The 23745-nt window shown below is 43.4% G+C and overlaps 1 protein-coding gene across 1 annotated transcript in view; it reads right to left on the bottom strand.

Annotated features, from left to right (window-relative positions):
* Positions 1-23745, bottom strand: part of LOC115460184 — a 56292-nt gene that overhangs the window by 21479 nt on the left and 11068 nt on the right. The window contains exons 2-4 of the mRNA XM_030190017.1: positions 14803-14929; positions 12696-12782; positions 12487-12600 (exon numbers count right to left, since the gene is read on the bottom strand). Of these exons, the coding sequence (XP_030045877.1) occupies positions 12487-12600; positions 12696-12782; positions 14803-14842 (241 nt within the window). The 5' untranslated portion in view covers positions 14843-14929. The remainder of the gene's footprint in view (positions 1-12486; positions 12601-12695; positions 12783-14802; positions 14930-23745) is intronic.

The following is a 23745-nucleotide window of genomic DNA, read 5'->3' as shown; positions in this document are numbered from 1 at the left end:
ACACAGAACATAAAGGGTTAAGCTTGTAGAGCCAGCAGAGAGAGAGTGCCATAAATCAACAAACAATCAGAGAGAACGCTTCCCCTCCCGAGAGGGAGTGGGGCCCATCCAAACAAACACACTGGCAGAGGCAGGAATACAATACACACAGTACACAAAGGGTTAAACTCACTGAGCCAGCAGGCCAGGACACTGGGAAGAGAAATCCTTAAAACAAACAAACAAACAAAGGAGAACGCTCTCACTCAGCCCAGAGCCCTGGAGGCTGAGCAATGCCCAGCCCCCACTAAACAAACGAGCAGCTGACCCTGATTACAGAGCTAGGCGCACACACACACACACACACAGCAGCAGCTAACCCAGAGGGAAGGAAAAGAATACTCTAAATCAACACAGATCCCTGTCAGAACCTAGAGCACGTTCTGAGAGAAACCTATCAGGCTTTCCTGTTACCACCAGATAAGTAAAGCAAAAGCAGAGAAACTCTTCAGCTGCAGGCTAAAGTACTATCCCCTGACGTCAGCACAACCCCTGGCAGCCAATCAGAAGAGACGTCCCCCCTCCCCCTCAGCCAAACCGGCAGAATCATAACACATCTGCAAAGAAACAAACCTTACCAGACAGCCCTTCCTCAATACCATTCACAAAGATGTTAAAAAGAGATGGTCCTAGGACCGATCCCTGAGGTATCCACTGATAACATCCTTATCTTCAGAGCAAGCTCCATTTACCTCTACCCTCTATTTCCTTCCGTAATGTCGACTCTACAAAATAACATACAAGTGAAAAAAAGTCGAAATGCCTTTTTATTAAAAGTGTTTTACACCATTACACGCTGTTGCTTGTGACTTTGTTGTCTTCGTTATTAAAGATTGTAACCACAAGCAAACACCAGATAAACAAAGAGATGATTACTGACAACCCTCCCCCCCCCCCAGCAACAATAACAGTGTTAATGTAACACAACAAGCAGACATCAAACTACATAAGTATTGCCATAAAGGGAAAGACCAGCTTATCCCAGAAATAGTGGATTTTCTCCAAGTCCATTTAATAATGGTCTATGGACTTTTCCTTTAGGAAGCTGTCCAAGCCTTTTTTAAACTCCGCTAAGCTAATCGCCTTTACCACATTCCCTGGCAACGAATTCCAGAGTTTAATTACACGTTGAGTGAAGAAAATGTTTCTACGATTCGTTTTAAATTTACTACATTGTAGCTTCATCGCATGCCCCCTAGTCCTAGTATTTTTGGAAAGCGTAAACAGATGCTTCACATCTACCCGTTCAACTCCACTCATTATTTTATAGACCTCTATCATATCTCCACTCAGCCGCCTTTTCTCCAAGCTGAAGAGCCCTAGCTGCTTTAGCCTTTCCTCATAGGAAATTTGTCCCATCTCCTTTATCATTTTTGTTGCCCTTCTCTGCACCTTTTCTAATTCCACTATACCTTTTTTGAGATTACGGCGACCAGAACTGAACATAATATTCGAGAGGCAGTCGCACCATGGAGCGATACAAAGGCATTATAACATCCTCATTTCTGTTTTCCATTCCTTTCCTAATAATACCCAACATTCTATTTGCTTTCTGGGCCGCAGCAGCACACTGAGCAGAAGGTTTCAACGTATCATCAACGACGACACCTAGATCACTTTCTTGGTCCGTGACTCCTAATGTGGAACCATGCATGACGTAGCTATAATTCAGGTTCCTGTTTCCCACATGCATCACTTTGCACTTGCTCATATTAAACGTCATCTGCCATTTAGACGCCCAGTCTCCCAGTCTCGTAATTTTTCACAATCCTCCCGTGATTTAAGGACTTTGAATAACTTTGTGTCATCAGCAAATTTAATTACCTCACTAGTTACTCCCATCTCTAGGTCATTTATAAATATGTTAAAAAGCAGCGCCCCAGCACAGACCCCTAGGGAACCCCACTAACTACCCTTCTCCATTGAGAATACTGACCATTTAATCCTACTCTCTGTTTTCTAGCTTGTTTACTCTTTCCAAAAATACTGTTTTCTAGAAATAACACTAAGTGCTGTGGAGGAGTAGCCTGGGGGTTAGTGTGTTATAGAAATACTCCCCCTCACCCCCTCCCCCCGGATCTACGATGGATTAAGAAAAAAAAATAGAAACAACAAAAATAAACAGTGCCTAAATACTGTCAGATATCCAAAGAATTCAAAGTGCTGAGCGCACTCAGGAGGGAAGAACATTCAAATACAGAGTCCACAAGCAGAGAAATTTCTTTTTAGCTCTGCTACCTATCCCATCTTTAGGGAGACCCATCCTGTCAGCTCTAGAGGGGTGAATGTACATCTGTAGCAAAAATTTATAATACAGTTCTTGCAACTGGTCACTCTCCGCGAGCTGCAGTAGACCCACCTTGACACTACATAACAATTTTTCATTTGAATAAGCTCCAAAATCAGTAGTCCAGTGAGCAACTATTTTCTGCAGTACAGTTTAAACTGTATGTCTCTGACAGCCTTCATAATAACAGACCATGAAGCCTTTATGGACAGCTGAGAGGGGCCAACATTCATCAAAATCAGACTCTGAAAAATCCTGAGCATAGTGCCGAAGGAGAGGCTGGAGGTCATGACAAAATTGCAAATAAGCAAACCAATCAGTGGGGGTTCAAATGGTGTGCTGTCTGTAAAGTTTCAAAAGAGAACAGCTCAGGCGAATCATCGTCTAACACATGGTAGAGAAATAACAATCCCCAAGCAGCCCAGCTGCGGAATCACAAGTCCATCATTCCAGGAGCAAATATTTGGAACAATAGAAATGTAATCCAAATTTCCTCTAGAAAGAAGCCCAAGCCCACTGCACCAGTTTAAATAAGGGATGGGTATGGTAGGGTTGGAGGTGGGTAGAAGGGGGGTAAAGGGAGGGGGGGTTAGTGGGTAAGGGGGGGGTGGAATAAGGTAAACGAAAATAATTCACAGGTACATAGGTGGATGGGTTCTTTGCACTGATATCATCAATGTCTGTGATACACTTGAGTTTACTAATAAGATTCTAATGACAAACAAGAGGGGTAAGGGGAGGAGGGGTGGGTCGAGGGGGGGGGAAGGAATCAAGGGAAAATCATTGATGACTGAAGAAAGATTAATAGTTGTTTGTATTATCAGCATTGGATTCTTGTTGAAGTATTAAGTATGCATATCTCTTGACCTTTATGTCAATAAACAGATTTAAACAAAAAATAAATAAATAAAATAAGGGATGGGTATTCAGTCACTTAGGAAGTTTGTTGGCCCTAGCCTGAGCCAAATAGGCCACAGCTAAGGGTTCCCCCAAAGCTCGCTCAAAAGGCACATCACAAAAAAGCTGTTGTTGCAAAGACCCAATTCCTTAGGTAGCGCAATTGACAAGCAACATTATAAGCTTAAAAGTCTGGCAATCCTAGACTGCCATCCTGGCACAGCAAATGAAGTTGAAGCAAGGTGAGACATGATCATTTGGATCCCCACAAGAATTTCCGAATAACCCCATTATAATGTTGCAAATCACAGGGCTTTAAAATAAACGGCAAATTTGCATAGGATACTGTCACGACTGTGACTATATTCCATGCCGACACTCACCTGCCCCCCCGGGTGACCGAGCTTTGTGGTTTGCTGTGGACTGTTTTTCCCTGTTTCTCAGACATCTTCCAGGTTCTATTCCGGTCCTGATGTTCCAGCACTCCAGACTTGCCCCGAGGTTTCTGCTGCCAAGCCTCACCTGTGACCTCATCTGTAATTGCCTTTATTAAGCGCCTGGAAACTTTCAGGCTTTGCCTTTGCAACAGAGGTCTTCAGATGTGCTTTCGTCTGGGAGTGTTTGTTGCAGTTCTAGCCCTGCTAGTTCTTGTCCTATGTGTCTTAAGCTTCTGTTTCTTACTGTTTGTATCTAGCTGCTCTGTGTGTCTTAAGCTTCAAGTCCTTACTGTTTGTATCTGCCTTGTTTGCCTTCAGTCCTAGCTTCCTTCCTTGTATCTCCCTGTGTGTGTCTTTGTTCTGTCTGTCCTCAGCTCTTGCTTCTTTCTTGTTTGTATCATCCTGGAAGTCCTAGCTTCTGCCTTACCCTCCTTGGATCTGTCTAGCTCACATCCGGGTTCCAGTCCAGCCAAGCCAAGTCTGCTCCAGCATTTGGTTCCAGTCCAGCTAAGCTAAGTCCACTCCAGCATTTGGTTCCAGTCCAGCCAAGCCAAGTCCGCTCCAGCTTTTCGTTCCAGTCCAGACAAGCCAAGTCCGTTCCAGCTTTTGGTTCCAGTCCAGCCAAGCCAAGTCCATTCCAGCAGTTTGGGTGGTTTTCTGCTGTTGCCGGTCTCTGGCAGCAGCCCAAGGGCTCACTACTCCGGAACACCCGCAGGGGCGTGACAGATACATCCATTTAGGTAACAATATAATTTTTATGAGCGAAACTGAGGGAGCTCAGAAAGATTTATTTAATAGATCTTTACAGACGGGAGAGGTTCCGCGGGATTGGAGACGAGCGGATGTGGTCCCTCTTCACAAAAGTGGAGACAGAGAAGAAGTGGGAAACTACAGACCGGTAAGTCTCACGTCGGTGGTAGAAAAATAATGGAGTCGCTGCTGAAAGAAAGGATAGTTAACTTTCTAGAAATCGACGGGTTACAGGACCCGAGGCAACATGGCTTTACCAAAGGAAAATCCTGCCAAACGAATCTTATTGACATCTTTGACTCGGTGACCAAAGAACTGGATGAAGGACGTGTGCTAGATGTAATCTACCTGGACTTCAGCAAAGCCTTTGATATGGTCCCCCACAGAAGACTCGTGAATAAGCTGAAAGGTTTGAACTTAGGATTGAAAGTGGTGAACTGGATAAGAAACTGGTTGACCGACAGGTGGTAGAGGGTGGTGGTAAATGAAATCCGCTCGGAGGAAAGAAAGGTGAGCAGTGGAATTCCTCATGGGTCGGTGCTGGGGCCTATTCTGTTTAATATATTTGTGGGAGATATTGCTGAAGGGTTGGAAGGAAAGGTGTGCCTTTTTGAAGGCGGTAGAACTAGAGGACATGAATTGAGGTTGAAGGGGGGAAGACTCGGGACTAATGTCAGGAAGTATTTTTTCATGGAGAGGGTGGTGGATATGTGGAATGCCCTCCCGTGGGAGGAACGGTAATGGAATTCAAACATGCGTGGGATAAACACAAAGGAATCCTGTTTAGCAGGAATGGTTCCGCGGAATCTTAGCAGAGATTAGGTGGTGACACCAGTAAGTGGAAAACAAAACGGGAGCTGGGCAGACCTCTACGGTCTATGCCCTCATCATGACTGAATAGATAGGGTGGGATGGAGTATAAATTTTAAGGGGCTTCGACGTTAGCCTCAGAACTTAGTACAAGAACAGTGCTGGGGGGAGAGGGATTGAGATCCAAGATGGCGCTGAATTGAGACGCTACCCCAGACATGCACCGAGACTTACCCATGCAGAACCAAGTGAGGAGTCCGAATTCCCCCTTTTTGCTATGGGGAAGCAGCGGGGAAAAGTGAGGGAGGCTCCTGTAACCCCCACTGGTACCCTCCTCTCGAGGCAGACGACGTTGGAAAGCTTCGGAGTTTCGCTGGGTCCCCGGGTGACATCTTCTCCTACTATCGGCCTAGCTTCCAACTATTCAGCCATCAGTGAAGACGGGGCTTCTTTGAGCCCTGACGCCCGTGCGGCACCACCACAACCAGGAAGTACGCAATCGGTTAGTGATTCACAGGGCCCTATGTCTGAAAAGGAGAGGACCCCCGGAGAAAGGAGCCCAGCCGATTGCGGTGGAGGCGAAGGAGTTCTGGTAGGACAAACTGTAAAAACCTTTTCCTCAGTAATGAGAGACGCCTTACAACAGATTTCCAAAGCCCCCTCTCCTGAGTCTAATATCAATATGGTGAAACCAGCCGTAGTAACTATTGAGTCACTATCAGGCATATTTTCAAAGCACTTAGCCTCCCAAAGTTCCATATGGAACTTAGCCTCCCAAAGTGCTTTGAAAATATGCCTATATGGGACCTAACCTTTTCAATGCATACTTCGCTTCAATCAGTCTTGTTAAAAAACGCTGGTGAAATAAAAACATTGTCAGAAGACCCAGAAAACTGGGGGGGAGGAACAAGATGGCGTCCTAGCTGAGCTCACAGATGCTCTCTGTTTGCTGGTGAACACGAAGAATTTCCCCGGACTTTGATATGCCTCATACTAAAAGAAAGGGGACGACAAAAGTGCAACCGCCAGTGGCACTAACATCGTCCCCTATACAGCAAACGATCGCATTGTGAGAAGCTTACCATCTGAATCCGGATTGACGACACCTGCTGAGATCGGCGCAGAAGGAGCTACATCGGTCAGGGATCTAGAGACCACGCTTTCGCCTCCGTTGCTGAAACTGCCTCCTTTGCTGGAGCCAGAGTGGAGTCAAGAGCACAAGCAGATACCGATGTAGTTTTTGACTTGTCTCTTTCTGGTGGTTCTTCCCCTGATGCACTGGTGGAGAATATTCTGGAGCAAGAAATGTCCCAGGAGGTGACTATGGCAGCTCTATGGACGGCACTTCAGAGACTGACTATTGAGGTGGCTAAATCCACGAAAGAAGTTTCCTTGTTAACAAGTAAGTTGAATCTAATGTCAGAATCTTATGATGAAATGAAAAGAGAATCTTTAAACCAAACTTCCGCTATTAAAGAAGAGATTACTAAAGTTAAAACAACGGTAGATTCTCTTGTTAAAGATAAACTTTTCACTGCTCGTAAAATAGAGCAGATAGAAAATTACAACCGACGCCTCACTCTCAGAATGTTAAATTTTCCAATGTCACCTGCTTTGACGCCTCGAGATTTCCTTAAGAAATATTTTCAAGAGAACATGAAGTTAACTCCTGCGGAGATTCCTCCCTGTAATAAGGTTTATTATCTACCTAATGTTCAAAAACCAGGAGAGACAGAATCCCCTGTTGTAGATACGCAAAACTTAACTGCATTACTTGAGGAATTGATGACAGAAATAACATCTAGACGGACTCTTATAGTATCTATGGTCTTTGAACAAGACTTGAACTTGATTATGAAACTTTACTTTAAATATTCTTCAACACTGTTCTATGGACAAAAAAATCTGGGTTTATCCCGATGTTACAAAAACAACACAGCAAAGGCGAAAACAATTTCTTGCATTAAGAGATGAAGTGAGAGCATTGGGAGCAACCTTTACTTTGGTATATCCTTGTAAGTGTATAATTCGAATGTCTGGCATTAAATACGTTTTTTTTTTGAGCCACCTCAATTAAAGTCTTTTCTGGACGCTAAAATTCCATCTAACTGAATAAGAAAATTGATTCAGCAGTTAAAGAAGAGTCTACAAACAGGACTATGCCAATTTGAAGCTTTTTTTTTCTTCTGGATTACATTTCTCCTTAAATTTGTTTAGTCCCCTCCCCCCACCCTTTGGTGGACTAAGGAAGAGTGAAAAGATTGCTTTGTTTAATATATGCTAGATATAGCATTTATTTTTTTTCTTTGAAATATTTCTCTGTATTACTTTGTAAACTGGATATGTTTGTATTTTTGTGAAAATTATAAATAAATAAATAAAAAAACATTGTCAGAAGCCCTATTGACTCAGGAACAAATCAATGCCCGACAGATGTCTGAAACAAAATTGCTTGAGGATAAAATTCAAAAACTGGAGAACTTGAACAAAGCCACAATTAAGGATAGTAATTTCATTAAAAAGAAGATGGAATATCTTGAAAACCAGCAGAGAAGACTTAATTTGCGGCTTGTCAATTTCCCCAGATCTCCAGTTATTTCCGCTATTGATATGGTTAAAAAATATTTGCGGGAAGTTCTGGGGATGCCTGGGGAATCTCTACCACCCATAACAAGGGTAATTTATCTTCAGACTTCAGTAACATCTAAATCTGGAGGTGACCAAGTTGTTGTGGATGGAGGAATGAACCTGACATCTTTTCTTGAATCGTCCCTGGAAGTGGTTACACAGAGGACAACTGCACTGGTGACATTTGCTCTTGAGATAGAGAGATGGTATTGAAGTTGTTTTTCAAGCATTTAGACTCGATGTTTTTTGGCTCCAAAGTTAGGATTTTTCCGGATCTCGCTAGAGATACTCAATATAGACGTAAGGCGTTTTTAGCACTACGTCAAAGAACTTTAAATCTGGGGGCAACGTTTACCCTCAAATTTCCTTGTATTTGTCGTTTTATTTACCTACAGAATAATTGCCAGTTTACGGAACCAAAACAACTCGAGGATTTTTTGATAGCTAAAGAGGCTGAGAATGTTAATGTTAAAATTTAGGATCCCATATGGGCACTGTATGATAGACTGAGAATGTACCCAGAATATGTAAAAGTCTGAAATTTTAATTACCTTAATTGTTACTATATCTTGGATCTAGTTAAGTATTTCCAATTTTGAGGTCGATGTAAAAGTTATTATTTCTTTTACTGAGACAACTACTTTGTCTCATGTATAGAATGTTTTGTTTAAAAATTTAATTGTTTCTTTTTATGCTTCTTTGACAAGATGTATAATTGAATTATAAAGAAAGAAAGAAAGAAAGAACAGTGCTGGGCAGACTTCTACGGTCTGTGCCCTGAGAAAGGCAAGGACAAATCAAACTCGGGTATACATATAAAGTATCTTGTTGGGCAAACTGGATGGACCGTACAGGGCTTTATCTGCCGTCATTTACTATGTTACTATGAAACACTACCCCATAAAGAGAGTGGCAAGGAATACCATTTATCACATAAGTTATTGGTGATCTGCAATAAAGGGGGTATATTATATTGATAGAGGTTGGACAGACAGTGGGGAATATATAAACACAAATACTTCAACTTATTCCCTGCCCACTGCATTGGAAAGGTGCCAGGACAATTCTTTGCATAAAGCTTCAGATCAACATTTAGCAAAGAAATGGGTTTATAAGAGCCAGTCAACTGGGTATCCTTGCCTGGCTTCAGGATCGACACCACCATGGCTCCTCGCATAATATACGGGAATATCCCAAACTGGAATGCTTCCTAATAGACCGAGAGTAAAGTAGGAATCACCTGATGTCCCAGCAATCTGTAAAATTCCAAGGAGAGCCCATCGGGTCCTGGGGCTCTCCAGGAGGCCGAGGTTTTCATAGCATACTGCAACTCATCAGGATGAAGGGGAGCATTATCACCAAATGGGCCTCAGTTACAGCTGGAAAGTTCATGCCCCCCCCCCCCATCCAAAACTCAGGCTCCAAAGGGAGAACTGTCAGTTGAGCCGCATAAAGTGTTCTATAATAATCTGCAAACAGCTCAGCAATAAATTTATTATCTGTCGAAGGCCTTCCAGCCGAGTCCCAGGTAACAGGAAAAAAAAACAAGGGCCCGATTCAGTATACACCAAGTGAGCCAGACAATTGCCTATTCTATTAAATCTGAAGAACCAATGCTTACCATTAGGGCACAGCGAACCTGACCCAGCTGCGAGTGTACATATAAGATCTGGTGACTCAAAAGTTGATATTTATGGGATTGATAGGAAATCATCTCCCCACGCAAGACTGCCTTCCCAGCCTCCTAGAAGAGCCCCACCTCCCTAAAGAACCCAGGCTTTGAAATATGCTGAGCATTGTTGGAACTATAAGCCTCCCATATCTTCAAGAGAAACTTGCAGAAATCCTCATCACCCAGAAATTTCAGAGGCATTCGTCATAAGGGACTATGCCCTTTCCGATGATTTTGGAGAGTCAACCTGACCATTGTGTGGTCAGACACCCCGACGGGTATAATATCAATCGAAACAACATCCCTCAAGGAAAATTCCTAAATGAGAAAATCCAACCTACTCTCTGAGAGATGTGTTAGAGAAAATGAGCATATTCATGGTCCCCGGGGTGCAGGATAGGCCATATGCCTAGAAGGCCCAAAGCAGGACACAAGAGATCACCTCCCCAATGAGAACAAGAGGGCCACACTTTGCAATATTTTTCCTGTCCATATGGGGATCTACCACTGTGCTGAAATCGTCCCCCACAAGAAGCAGGATAAGGGAGGAAAGCAAGTAAGATTTTTAGCAAAGCAAGGAAGAAAACATTATTATATACATTTGGAGCATACAATTAAACTAAAAGATAGGACTTCCCATAGAGGGAACAATGAACCAAGACACATCCCTGCGTGTCTAGTACTCTTCAAAGGGGATAGATTTGTTGATCACGATTGTCACCCCTGCACGCCAGGGAATCGGTGCAGTAGAGAACTAACATAAGAACATAAGAATAGCCATACTGGGTCAGACTAATGGTCCTTCTAGCCCAGTATCTTGTTTCCAACAGTGGCCAATCCAGGTTACAAGTACCTGGCAGAAACCCAAATAATAGAATCATTCCATGTAACAATCACGGCGCAAGCAGGGACTTCCCCCATGTCTATCTCAATAACAGACTAAGGACTTTTCCTCCAGGAATTTGTCCAAACTTTTTTTTAAGCCCAGATACGCTAACTGCTGTTAGGGGACACTCAAGGAAGTTACATGGAAATACTTAAAAAAAAAAAAAAATAGGAGGAAATATTTTTTCACTCAATGAACAGTTAAGCTCTGGAACCCTTTGCCAGAGAATGTGGTAAGAGCGGTTAGTGTATCTGGGTTTAAAAAAGGTTTGAACAAGTTCCTGGAGGAAAAGTCCATAGTCTGCTACTGAGACAGACATAGGGAAGCAACTGTTTGCCCTGGGATTTGTAGCATGGAATGTTGCTACGATTTGGGTTTCTGCCAGGTACTTGTGACCTGGCTTGGCCATTGTTGAAAACAGGATACTGGGCTACATGGACCATTGGTCTGACCCAGTAGGGCTACTCTTATGTTATGTTCTAATAAGAGAAGAAAGTTATGGTTGAAAATTTAGGGTAATGAGAACCCCCAATAGTTTCAAAGAAGTAACTAGTGGGATTTGGATTCCAAAAAGCAGAAATGGAATAGGCGTGTGAAGTATCTTACTAAGATCTGTTTAAAAGGAGATCACATGACGCCATGACTGGGAGAGGCTGTTAGCTCAGGCTTCTCCGGCTCCCGTTGCCTTCCTCGTCTAGTTTTTTTGAGCTTCTGAGCCCTAAACTGATTTTATTCCACACGTTTGGTACGCCTACAAGCTAGTTGAAGTTGGCTTCCCAGAGTAACCTGCACAAAGGGGTCCTAGGTATAGCCTAAACAGAACTGATATGACTGTATCAGCTTCCAAGAATGCTAGAGTCATTCTTAATTATAACCCTAACATCAACCATCACATGGTGGCTGGATAATTCATACAACATCATTTCTAGGTTTTATGCCTGTTCACATTATTACAAAGCCTGGAGGTAAGAGATAGGAAGGGGATGGGGGTTAAGACAACAAGGTTTGGAATAACCTGCCAGACGAGGTGACAAAGGCCATCATGACAACAGAATATAGGAACACCTAGGACAGATAGAGAGGACGGTGATAGGAAGAGGGTAGAGAGGCTGAGTTAATGACATTGGGGGAGTTTGGGTTGCTTTCAATAGGGACATTTTACATTCTCATCTACTCAAAGTGATAAACACAGAAGGTATTATAAGTGTTAATTCCATTCTTCTGTTCTACAATTAATCCCCCCTGCTGTTCAGTCAGACATCCTGACAGTATCTGCTTTATCCTGTATGTTGGGGAATGCACAGTCAATTCAGAATAAGATATTTACAGAAAGGATTTATTTTTTTTCTAATTCTTTGCCTTGTATAGTCATTCCTCAGTCTTATACCTCTTTTGAAGTAGATCCGGTTTCCCTTGACTAGTCCCTTCCCAAATTTGCCTCACGGCTCCATTCAGACTTGATTGTTCACTACCTCTCCTTGTACCTGGGGTGCTGATAATTTCTTATTACTGAGGATAACATTCCCTTTAATAATTTCACTTTATAATCTTTCTTAACTGGTATTTTGAGCTCATCATACTCTTGGCCACACACTAAAAGTCTGTGTCATTTCTCATTAACTTTAATGCAGACTTCATGTAAATTAACAAAACAATTAATGAGTTGCACTGCATGGAAAATCATACAAATCAGTCCATTAATATTAAAATGCATTACTGTAAACTGCATTATGTTCTGTGATTTACAGTAACCCACCAGCAATACAAAATCTCCATTCAAACTGCATCCTGTTCATCAATCATGTTCCCTCCATATCAGAGAAACCTCTTCACCACCAATGGCTTTTTCAACAATATAGATTTCTCAGCCCCATGACACTAGGATGAAGGGTTTTGCAGGTCTGATTCCACCTCCACCAGGTGCCTCCTCCATTTCCAGGGCAGCCTACTCCATCCAAAGTAGGGAAAGAAACAATGGGAAGAAGAGAGAGGATGATAACTTTACATCCCTCCAGGATTAAATACCTGAATGGTTCCAGCTGACCTTATTAAACATGTGCAGAAGGAGTTTTATACTTACTCATTACACAAGGGTGAGTCTTCTCACACATCTCTGGTTCAGGATGATCCATGAAGAAAAAATCTTTCTCTTGTTTAACATTCAGTGAGAATACAGATGTTACAACTGGAAGGCCTGTGATAAGAAAACACATTTACAAGAATTCACCAAAGACTCATCTCCTGTGATCTGAAAATGCAGAGCCCTTTAAATCCAAAACATTTACTTACTCTTGGTGGGGTCTGAGTGCTGAGTGAAATATTTATCATCTTCCTTTTTAATCTTAAATATAACATCAGGATTAACAATTGAATAACCTGTTAATAAGAAGTTGGAAAATTACATTTCAATTGTATATGTAGAACCCTTGGAGAGGTTCCATCTGTTTCTTGGTCTGAAGAAGCAGTGTATGAATGTGTACATGAAGGTGTGTATAAGTGTGTATATATGACTGACAAAGTTTAGAGAGTAGAAGCAACAGCATCCTGCCACCTGATTAACCTTGGAGGTTAGCTGATACAGTCATGGCTCTCCTAGGTGAAGGCACTGTAGCTGCCAAACTTCTGGTTACTATTTGAAGGGGTTACATGCTGTACAATATAGCTGAGTAGAGTACAGCTGGCATGTCATACTCTTACAGAGAAGTTGTAGTTCTCAGAAAGAAATCTGAGAGGTAAATCCTCTCTCTGGTCTTCTGTGTCAAACTGTTTTGTGTGGAAAAGGGAGTCAGACACAAGCTGGTCTTGTATGAAGCCTCTGGTTTACCCTTTAGTGTCTAATATTCCCCGTAATAAGCCATATGGGAACAGATTGATGGGAACAGGTACAAATTTCCTCTGGATTCTATAAACCTGAGAACCCAAATTCTATGACTAGAACGCAAATTTGCACACACAATTTATAGAATACTGCCAATTACACACCTAACAATTGTGAAACTAGGCCTTAAATACTACTAATAGCTGATTACAAATTAGTGCCAATTACATATGTATCTGCACCTAGGAGCTAATCTAGAAACTTAGGGCTAAATTCAGTAAATGGTGCTCAACAATCAGCGCTCAAAATAATCGTTATTCTATAATGCTATTACGTCTGCTGAAACCAGGTATAATTCCTGGTGCCCAATTTTGGAGCACATCCCTGGTATTCTGTAACTGCGCACAAATTTTAGGAAAGACCCTGACCCATCCATGCTCCTCCCATGGCCACGTCCCCTTTCGGGTTGCACGCTATAGTACATGGGTGCACATTGTTATCGAATAGCGCAGGACAAGATGTGTGCCCCGTTTCAAAATAGTGCCAGTTAGCACCCAGTTATCAGTACTAATTGAATTATTGTGAGCCAGTTTAGTTGGGGGCATATCTGGAATCAGTGCCCATATAGAATCTGGGGGTTTGTGTGTGCACATGGGTGGATCCGGGGTGTGTCTTGACGTTGCACGAGTAAGTTATAGAATACTATTACTTACTAGTAAAAAAGCCGTTTCTGATGCAAATGAAACGGGGGCTAGCAAGGTTTTCTTCAGAGTATGCATGTGGGAGTGTGTGTGTCCCTGCCCTCTCTCTCCCCCCTCCGAGTCGAGTCCTTCAGTGTTAAGTTTCCTGCTGTCCTGTGTTTGTGTTACAGAGAGAGTGAGGGCGTCTCACTCCCCTCCCCCCTCTGAGTTCTTCACTGTTACAGAGAGAGCGATTTTGTGCTGTGCTGTTTTCCTTCACTGTTTGTGTTACAGAGATAGTGAGGGCTTCTGCCCTCTCTCCCCTCCCCCCTCTGAGTCCTTCGCTGTTACAGAGAGAGCGATTTGATTTCCTGCTTTGCTGTGTTTTCCTTCACTGTTTGTGTTACAGAGAGAGCGACGGCGGGGCAGACACTCATGGGGAAACCGAATAGCTCTCCCCCTTCACACTTCCGGCTGGAGGCTTCATTTAGAACGTTGGTGGTGCCTTTTATATATAGAGATGTGCACCACTGACAACTTTAGGCTCAAACATTTACACCAGCCTTTAACATGGCATAAGTACTCACATCTAAAGTTAGACGCACACTTGCTGACCTATGCTCTATTCTGTTACGGCAATTTTGCACACAGTTGCCGTTACAAAATTATCATTTAGTGCACACATTTTTGGTGCCTAACTTTGAGCATCATTTCATGAATTTACCCCATTAACTTACAGCAAAAAGCAGTATCTAATTTCACTGGCTCTTGTTAGATATGAGATGGCATCAAAGGCAGGTTCTAAATTTCACATGTCCATTTGAGCTGGTACCTGTGACGTTTTGACCACTGACTCTATAATGTGCCCGTATAATAGATAAAGAGAAAACATATTTACCCCGGGACATGAGGATGCCATGAATCTCCTTGATAACCATCTTGTAAAGCTCCTTCTGCCATTCTCCCAAAATGTTCCACTCCACTTCCAAGAAATAAGCAGCAACATCTTTGAATATGACTGATAGCTGGAACAGTAGAGAGGATATATATCCTGTCAGTTCCATTATAATAGTATTGTTGTACGACCTCTGCCAGTGAAATCTGATCTGCAGTAGATTAGTAGGAAGAGATAGCTGTTCCTTTAACTATCTAGAATTCTGGATAGATTGTCTGGTTCCCAGTCATACAGTGGAAATCTCACATGCTGGCTAATTCAGCAGCTGGAAGAAGGAGCAATAGAAATCTGCACATGTAGACCAAAGACTTTGGCTTGCGTGGGGTGGATAAAAGAGGAGGGCAGCAGCAGTTGAAGAGGTGGGAAGGAGAGAGGCGGGCAGATTTTTATCTAAAGGCAGGAAAGTGGAAAGAGTTAGGGGTCAAGCCTGGGCAGAGGACAGAAAATGTAAGTGTGTATGAGAGAGATTGAGAGTCTAAGCATGCATGTGTGTGTGTACCGATGCTATAATCAGGCTTTAATCTATTTACTAAGGAAAGAGATGGAAGAAAAGGGAGAGAAATTTCTCATCTCACGGTATTTTCATCAGCAAATGATTTGCTCTAAATTACAATTAATTGAGAAGAAAAGGAGAAATTAGGTCTTACCTGCTAATTTACTTTCCTTTAGTCCCTCTAGATCGTCACAGTTAGGTTATGCACTCTTATCAGCAGATAGAGACTGAGAATACACTGAACTTCCAGTAGACATATAAGTGGGCTGTGCAGTTCCCTGAAAGTCAGTCTACAAACAGCAAAGCAGAACACCAGGCCAACGAGACCACCAGCAAGAGAAAGGAACAACCCGAAGAGAACAAAACATAACCCCAAGAGGAGCTGCATTAACCAGGGTCAAGGCAACCACTCTACCTTTCTGCTACACTGCTGCCAACATATAAAACCATAAATTCAACACAAAATTCTCTTTTATTTTATTCTTTTATTTATTTATTTTTGGTGAATATGAGTGTTATTTTCTACACTTGTCACGTACACATACTCTGCAATTGCCTTTTGCCGCTCTGAAAAAAAAACCAGCAGACAAAGTGACTCACCAAACTCTGGGTGAGCTCTGTGATGGTCTAGAGGGACTAAAGAAAAGTAAATTTAGCAGGTAAGGCCTAATTTCTCCTTCCATAGCATCCCTCTAGACCATCACAGATGGGAAGTACCAAAGCAATCACCTCATGGGTGGGACCTCCACAATCCAGACTCCAGCACCTGAGCCCCAAACTCCACATCCCAGCACGCCTGAACATCTAACTGATAGTGAAATACAAAAGTGTGCAAGGACGACCAAGCAGCAGCCCTGCAAAAGTTGAGAAGCACCACCAAAGAATGTTCCACCCAGGAAGAGGACTGCACCCTAGTGGAATGTGCCTTCAAGAATTCTGGCACAGCCTTTCCACGAAGCAGATAAGACAACGCTATGGCCTCTTTGATCCACTGAGTAATGCTCGCTTCAGAGGCTGCTGCACCTCACCGAAAGTCCCTGATGAGCGCAAACAGCCGATCAGTCTACCGAAACTCCTGAGACACACTGAGACAGCGCCAGAACACCCGTGCAGCTTCTCCAGCCCCCAGTTTGCTCGGCCATCTCGCCTTGGGACCTTAATATTGTGCTGTCTGTGCTGGTCTTGGTGCCCTTTGAGCCATTGTTCAGGGCTACTCTTAAGGATCTCATGTTGAAGATGGTGTTTCTGGTGGCAGTGACTTCAGCCTATTGCATTTTGGAGTTATAGATGTTGTGTCAAGCTCCATTCCTTCTATTATTTATGGATAAAGTGGAGCTTTGGTTGGTCCCTTCCTTTCTGCCTAAGTTGGTGTCTCCCTTTCATGTCAATCAGTCCATGGTCCTTCCGGTGCTCAGGGATCGTTTGGCGTCAGAGGGGACCACCGCGAGAGGAGCGCCGAATGCAGAGAGCATATATGAGCCCTCGCCCAAGGACCATCTCCAGGGATGCCGCCATAGACCCCAACACCTGCAGATACCGTTTCACCGGTGGACTTCTGGACTGAAGCAGAGACAACATTTATTCCTGGAGCTTCTGAACCCGCTCCTCGGTCAGGAAAACTCTGACGAAACGCACACACAAATATTCCAAGAACTGAGAAGTCTGGAGAGAACTCTTGGCTAGGTTGACCACCCAGCCCAATTCCTGAAGCAACTGCATGACCCGAGCTGTGTCCTGAACACTGTCCTAAAAGGACTGTCCAGATAAGTCAGTCATTGAGGTAAGAATGGACCAGGATTCCCTCCTGCCACAAGGCCGCTGCCACCACCACCACCAAACTGATAATGTCTGGCCTAAATAGCGAAGTAAAGGAACCGCTGATGAGTCTTACGAATGGGAATATGGAGATATGCCTCGGTGAGATCCAGAGGACAATGACCCCTGCACCGAGAAGGCCTAGTACATTGCGAGGACAAAAGTGGGATGAAACTCCACTGTCGGAGCAGTATGCACCACATCAGACGCAGCTGACTCCCCTGTAGAGTTCTGAACCAGACGAGGCACATAAGGCGGAAAGGGATCCAAGATGGAGATGGTTTCTGCCAACAGCGCAAGCGCCACATACAACTACTCCGAGTCCCCTACAACCTCTGCAGCACTCACCAGCACCTGCCCCGGCGCCACCAATACCGACACCTAGGAAGGCACAGCTTGATCCCCCAAAAAGAAGGTGCAATATCCGGTGGCATCAAGAGCACGGCGCTGACACACTGGATACCACTTTGATTGTGTCACCGCCATCGCGCTGCAGCCCACATGACAAGGCCACCAGACACATGAGCGCGAGCCCTACTGAGCACCCCCACCTGCCCATGAGAAACAGCTATAGAGTGCCCGGTAAGCATTTAAGCACTCTTCCCCCCTGAAAACACTGCTGAGTCTGCTCTTTCTTTTGTTGCTTTTTAAAAATTTGTATTGGTAACGTTCGCCTTCAGAGCAACTAACAGACCGGCAAGGAGAAAAGCAGTAGGCAGACCTCTCTCCCTCCCTACCCTTCCTGTGCTCAAGAGCAGCAAAGAAGGACCGGGGAAACAAACAAGGCAGTCTGAAAAGATCACCAACAGGAGGAGGGGGGGGGGGGGGGGGGGAACTAGGTCACCCAATTTGTCAGCCCTGGGGCTTCAGAGACCCCCATGGGACTCAGCTCCCGTCCAACAAGCAGGAAAAGGTCAGCCAGGCACCAAAACTCAAACGCTGCCAGGAAAATTCAATTGCAGGCACTTGTGCCTTTTTATTTTGTATATCTGCTTGTGACCCAACAAAAAGAAATTAATACCACCTCTTGTTGTGGTCTCACCAGCGTCCCCTGAATCAAGAAATCCTTCTTTTTTAAAAAATAATTTAAGGGAACCCACAGGGACTGCACAGACTTACCATCATCTGAGATTGAGAATAGATTGACTTTCAAGGGACTGCACAGACCATTTATACGCCTTCTGGAAGTTCAGTGTATTCTCAGCCTCCATCAACTGGTAGGAAAGCGTATCTCATCTGTGACAGTCTAGGGCAGTGATTTTCAACCTTTTTCATCTTGTGGCACACTGACAAGGCACAAAAATTGTCAAGGCACACCATCAGTTTTTTTTTAAGGATATATACGTTATTTAACAAATGAGTATTCAGATTGTGTTTAAAGTTCAATAATTACATTTTTAATCATTATGTTATCTTTATAGTTTAATATTTTTCTTGAAAACACAAGTTGCCAAAAGGGCAACAAAACACTAACAAAATTAGCTACAAATAACATGCATTCAGAAACATGGACGGCACCATTCAAAAAATATTGATTCATCTTATATTCTCTGAAAATGTTGTTATTGAGCCATGTTGGACGGTTCACTGTTTTTTTTTTTATTGTTCTATATGAAGCTTATCTACCAACATGTTGTGCTTTGAATAAAGATGATTAAAACATTTAAAAAAAAAATAAGTTTTGGATGTTACTGAATTCTGTCTCAAAGTATTTCTAGTTTTGGCACAGTATAAGTCATCACACAGACAAAATATAAGAAAACCAATAGACTGCAATAGGAGCTTATAGCTCATTTAGTTATGTTTAAACAAATGAGAGATCTGCATGAAAGAAAATATTTATTTTTATTATTTTGACTTATGAAAACCACTTCTCCCTGAAACACGCTCAAAACAGAATAATCAATTTGAACAAAAGAGATGAGGTGAAGATTGGATTCCATTTGCTCCGATGAAAGAATGAGTTAAATTTTACTTCCAATCTTTATAACAGTTGGCTTCCCAAGGTAGATAACAACTGATTAACCCATCAGTAAACAGGATATCCTCATATTTATATCTACATATGGGAAGCTTTCAAATAAATTAAAAACAACAACAAAAAAGAAACTTTTGTCCTCCGCCTTTTAAGGCACTGCCTATTCAACTGGAACAGCTTTAGACTTTTTACAGATGGACCACACATAGGCTGTCCATTATTTCTGATAATCTTTGGCTATTGTTTTCAATAGTGTTTGCTATTGTTTTGGGTGAACCAGTGTGACTGCAATCTCCGCCTACTGGCTTCAACCCATATAATGGGCTAGATAGCCTTGTACAGTCTCCTGTTCTCAATCTAACCTCCTTAGTACCAACAACATAGGAAAGTGTGGATGGGAGTTTTGGAAACCAGATTTAAAGCCTCTTAGATGGAAAGTTGAAATCCAGGATATCATTCTCAGAAATGTTTCCTGTTCCACATGCAGGACTCAAGAGAGCTCCAGAGTCTCAATATGTGGAAGAGATGATGTAGGGAAGAGAGAATTAGATTTGTTAGGAATTGGACAACATTCTGGGCAGGGGGGAAACCTATTTCAAAAAGATGTGCTCCACTTAACCAGGGTAGGAACAGGCTGCTGGTGGTAATATCTGAAAAGGACATACGGCAACCTTTAAATTAGAACCTGGGGGATTCAGAAGCACATAGTTCAAAGTAAGGTATCTTTGAAGGATGCCATCAAAACAGGGAAGTTTGGGCCAGTGTGTTTGTTCTAGCAAAAAAGGTGCTGATACTCAAATGCTAGGCCACCCTTCAAGAGTGGGGTGATCACTGAGGGACCCACCCCACTATAGCCAGGCCCCCTGCAACCAGTCACAGAATCTATTACAAGACAGAATTGGTATGTAGAGCCTGAGCTCTATCATTAAAACTTAGGGTCCATGGGTCAATTTTAGCAGACAATGGAAAAGGTGCCGGTACTCAGTACCCCCAAGCACCCCCTCAAAAAAAGCCCTGGTTAGGGCATTCCTGTGGCCAGATGCCTTTAGGGGAAGAGCAGACAAGGAGTAAAGGCTGCTAACTATCCCTGTCATCTGCTAAGCACGTTGTAAATACAAACAAAAAACACGCTTTGAAATGTCCAGTCTGTTCTGATTCCTGCCTGTGCCAGCCTAGGTGATTTGTCTGCCAAAGCTCCAGGTTTGGTCCAAGGGTTCACCATTCCTGACAGTTGTGACACTGCTGCACAAAATGCCCGGCGATTTGACGGCTATTATACATGTAGCTTGTCTGCGTGTATGAAGCCATCTTTGGCATGTGCACAGCAGCCAGCATAACGCTTGGCTCCTCTGCGCATGCTCAGCTGGCCGACTGGCTTCCCCTCCTTAGGAAGGAAATCACATGCAAATGAGCTAACAGCGAGCAGCTCATTTGCATGCGATTTCTTTCATGCATGCCCATCTTTTACCGATTCGCTATGGGAAGGGCTCTTTCCGTGGAGTTAGTGCATCTGGCTGGGAACGGAAAAGAGCCTGCATGTCTCGCAGAATCCCATCCTCACTAAACTGGGTTGATCTCGTCTAAATCTCATGTTGCTGCCACGGTAAATTCTGTACGTTGGGTCCTAAGGGGGTCTTTTCCCTGCTGCAGATAACTTGAGCTAAGCTTTAGTAAAAGACCCCCTAAGAGTCTTCTATCAATGCCACTCTGCCTTTCATTCCAACCTTTTGTGTGTCTTCAGCCAGATCTGTGTTCACTTCCTCATCTGAGTCGAGGTCTATAGGTGGCCCACAGCACTACCTCTTTACCCAATGCATGCTTCTTACATTTCAGTCACTTTGATATTATTTTTGACAGATACTCATGTTCTGTAAGTTAGTAACTTGTGCTAGAATTTTTCTGAGATAAAAATGAAAAAAAAAAAACCTGCTATTTTACCACAACTTAAACACTCAAGTATGAAATAACTTGCCCAAGCTCAAATTAAGTGGGATCTGAATCCTGCTCCACAAACAAACAGGGGAATAAAGAGGGAAGGCTGGAAAAAAGCAGAAAAGGGAAACGTTTACCTTTTAGTGTTGGCACCCTCTGTCCAAGATGAGACAGAGGAATTTCTTACCTGATCAGAATCCATGGCAGACATTTCCCTCCTGCTTTCCCTCTGAATTCTGCAGCTGCTGGGATGGATTCAGGCTGGAGATTTCTCTGTTCCCCGAAAAGATGAAACAAAAAAACAACCCGAACTAAACTGAGCTCGTGTCTCAGTGGCTCAGATAAAATCCCACCCTTCCCTTAACTGTGGCAGGGGCTTGCAAGGGTTTCTACTTCTGAGGATGCAGACATTTTCTTTTTTTTTTTTTTCCTGAATGCTTTGTGCTTTTTTTTTTCAGTCCTGCAGACTCTACAAGAAGAGAAAGCAGCTGAGCATGTGCAAGGTGTCCCGGCTAGGGTAGTGTTGTGGGATCCACCTCCTTAAGGTGGATTTGAAGAGATACAGCAGGAGAACAACAGGCAAGATAAGATGGAAAAAGTCATGGACTACTACTACTACTATTTATCATTTCTGTAGGCTACAAGGCATACGCAGCGCTGTACACCATACACAAAAAAAGACAGTCCCTGCTCAAAGAGCTTACAATGGACCCGATTTAATGATTCTGCTGCATTTGTGGACTCTAATCTCTTCTGTTTTTAGCAAGTCAGTTTAGAATAACAAATCAGTGGTTTCAATAGGGGCAAAACAATTCTGTAATTCTGTTATTTGTTTCTGTGTGTCTTCTCTCTCTGCAATTGGCCAATTATGTGAATTGTGCACCAGAACATGTTTCTGCACCCAAGGCAGATATTCCGAATTACATGCTCTCCCCCAAACTCTGCTTTTAAATTTTTACTTCACTTTAGTTTTAAGGGCAGGGAGTTATCGGAGTAGAAACACTGGTTCTCCTAAAGATTTGCTAGGGCCGGATAATCTGTCTGTCAAGCTTGGGATGAAGAGGGCACTAGGCCTCTCTATCAAACACATCACCGCTATCTTGATGTCTATTCCTCTGTACCTATCTCTTCTCTTCCCCCTATCCCCTACTAGGTCAAAAATCTCTCCTTCTCCTTCCTCCCCAGCAGGTCTTGGATGTCTCCTTCCCCCCACCCACCAGCAGGTCCAGCAGCTCACTGGCTCCTTCCCCCCCCCCCCCCCCCCCCCCCGCCCAACCAGATCCTTCATCTTTCTCTCTTCTGCCAGCATCTCTTTCTCCTTCCTCCCCAATAGGTCCAGCATGGCTTCCTCTCCTCCCCCATCCCTCCAGACAGTAGGTCCAGTTTTCCCCTTCTTCTGGAAGGAAAGCAGTGGAAAGCAGGGAGAAAGAAACAAGGAAATAGGAGAAAAGGGGGGCAAAGATAGACAAGATAACAGGGAGACTGAGAGGGAGAAGTGTGGAGGAGGTAAAAGGGAGTGAAGCAGAGGGAGAAAGAGAACCAAAGATGGAAGAGGGGAGAATAAGAAACAGGAGATAAAAACAGAGGCAGGGAAAGGAAGATGAAAGGGGTTGGTAAAAATAGTAAAGAAAGCACCTGGTCCCTCTGTATAAAGCTTAAGTCCTGGACAGGCCATGGGGAACTCAGGACATGAGCCTGGGCTAGCAGAGGGGTCCAATCTCTAGATTAAGGGCAGCCATGCTATCATCAGAAATGTCTGCACAGTACTGGTTCCCCACTATGTTCCTCTACAGAATATAATAATATAAGAAATGTCATCTTACATCAGACCACACGTTCATCAAACCTAGTTTCCTGTTTTCAACAGCGATCAATCCAAGATAAGTCATAAATTCCTAGCTGGATCCCATAAGTAGAGAGCTTCCATGCCACTTATCCCCAGATACTTACCAGTGATCACCACCAAAGAGAGATACTAGTATCTAAGAGGGCAATTATTTAACAGGGCTCCTTCTCTAGGTGCTGGTTATGGTGCCTATTTTAGGCCACTTCTGTAAAGAAAAGTAGAGGCCTGCTTTTCTTTAGAGTAATAGTGCAAATGATAGAGAATTCGTGTACATCTAAGCTGGTATAAATGCCTGTGCCTAGATGTGTGCATGAATGCATGCAAATTATAATATTCTATCATTTACAGGCATTCTTGTGTGTGCCACCCATGTACACACCCACCAGTAAAGTAAATGCATTAAAGAGTAATGCATGCTTTTCCCTTATTCAGTATTCTATAAGAGGTCATAAGCACTCACTTTTGTGTGCAAGTGACTAGAATACTGTCATTTACATGACTTATGTCCACTTAAGTATCCATTCAATAACACATGCAATACATCCCCAGTGCCACCCATTGCACCTCCTCTACCCCATCCATCCAGAGCTAACTGGGCACTCAGTCAGGTACTGTGGGTCTGTAGTTGACTCAGATCAATGCAGTTCTCCAGAGCAGAAGAGGGACAGGGACAGGAAAAGGTCTGGAGCCCCCAAACTGTACTAATCCACAGCACAGCTGGTGCAGGAAGGATAAGGGATATAATAGAGGGACAGGTACAGGCTATACAATGCTCCTCCAGAAGACAGCTGGGGCAGGGACAGACTTGGAATCTCACAGTAA

Source organism: Microcaecilia unicolor, chromosome 1 (genome assembly GCF_901765095.1).
Source record: "Microcaecilia unicolor chromosome 1, aMicUni1.1, whole genome shotgun sequence".
Classification (NCBI taxonomy): domain Eukaryota; kingdom Metazoa; phylum Chordata; class Amphibia; order Gymnophiona; family Siphonopidae; genus Microcaecilia; species Microcaecilia unicolor.
Note: the sequence above shows the minus strand (reverse complement) of the source record. Positions and strands in the feature narration are given on the sequence as shown.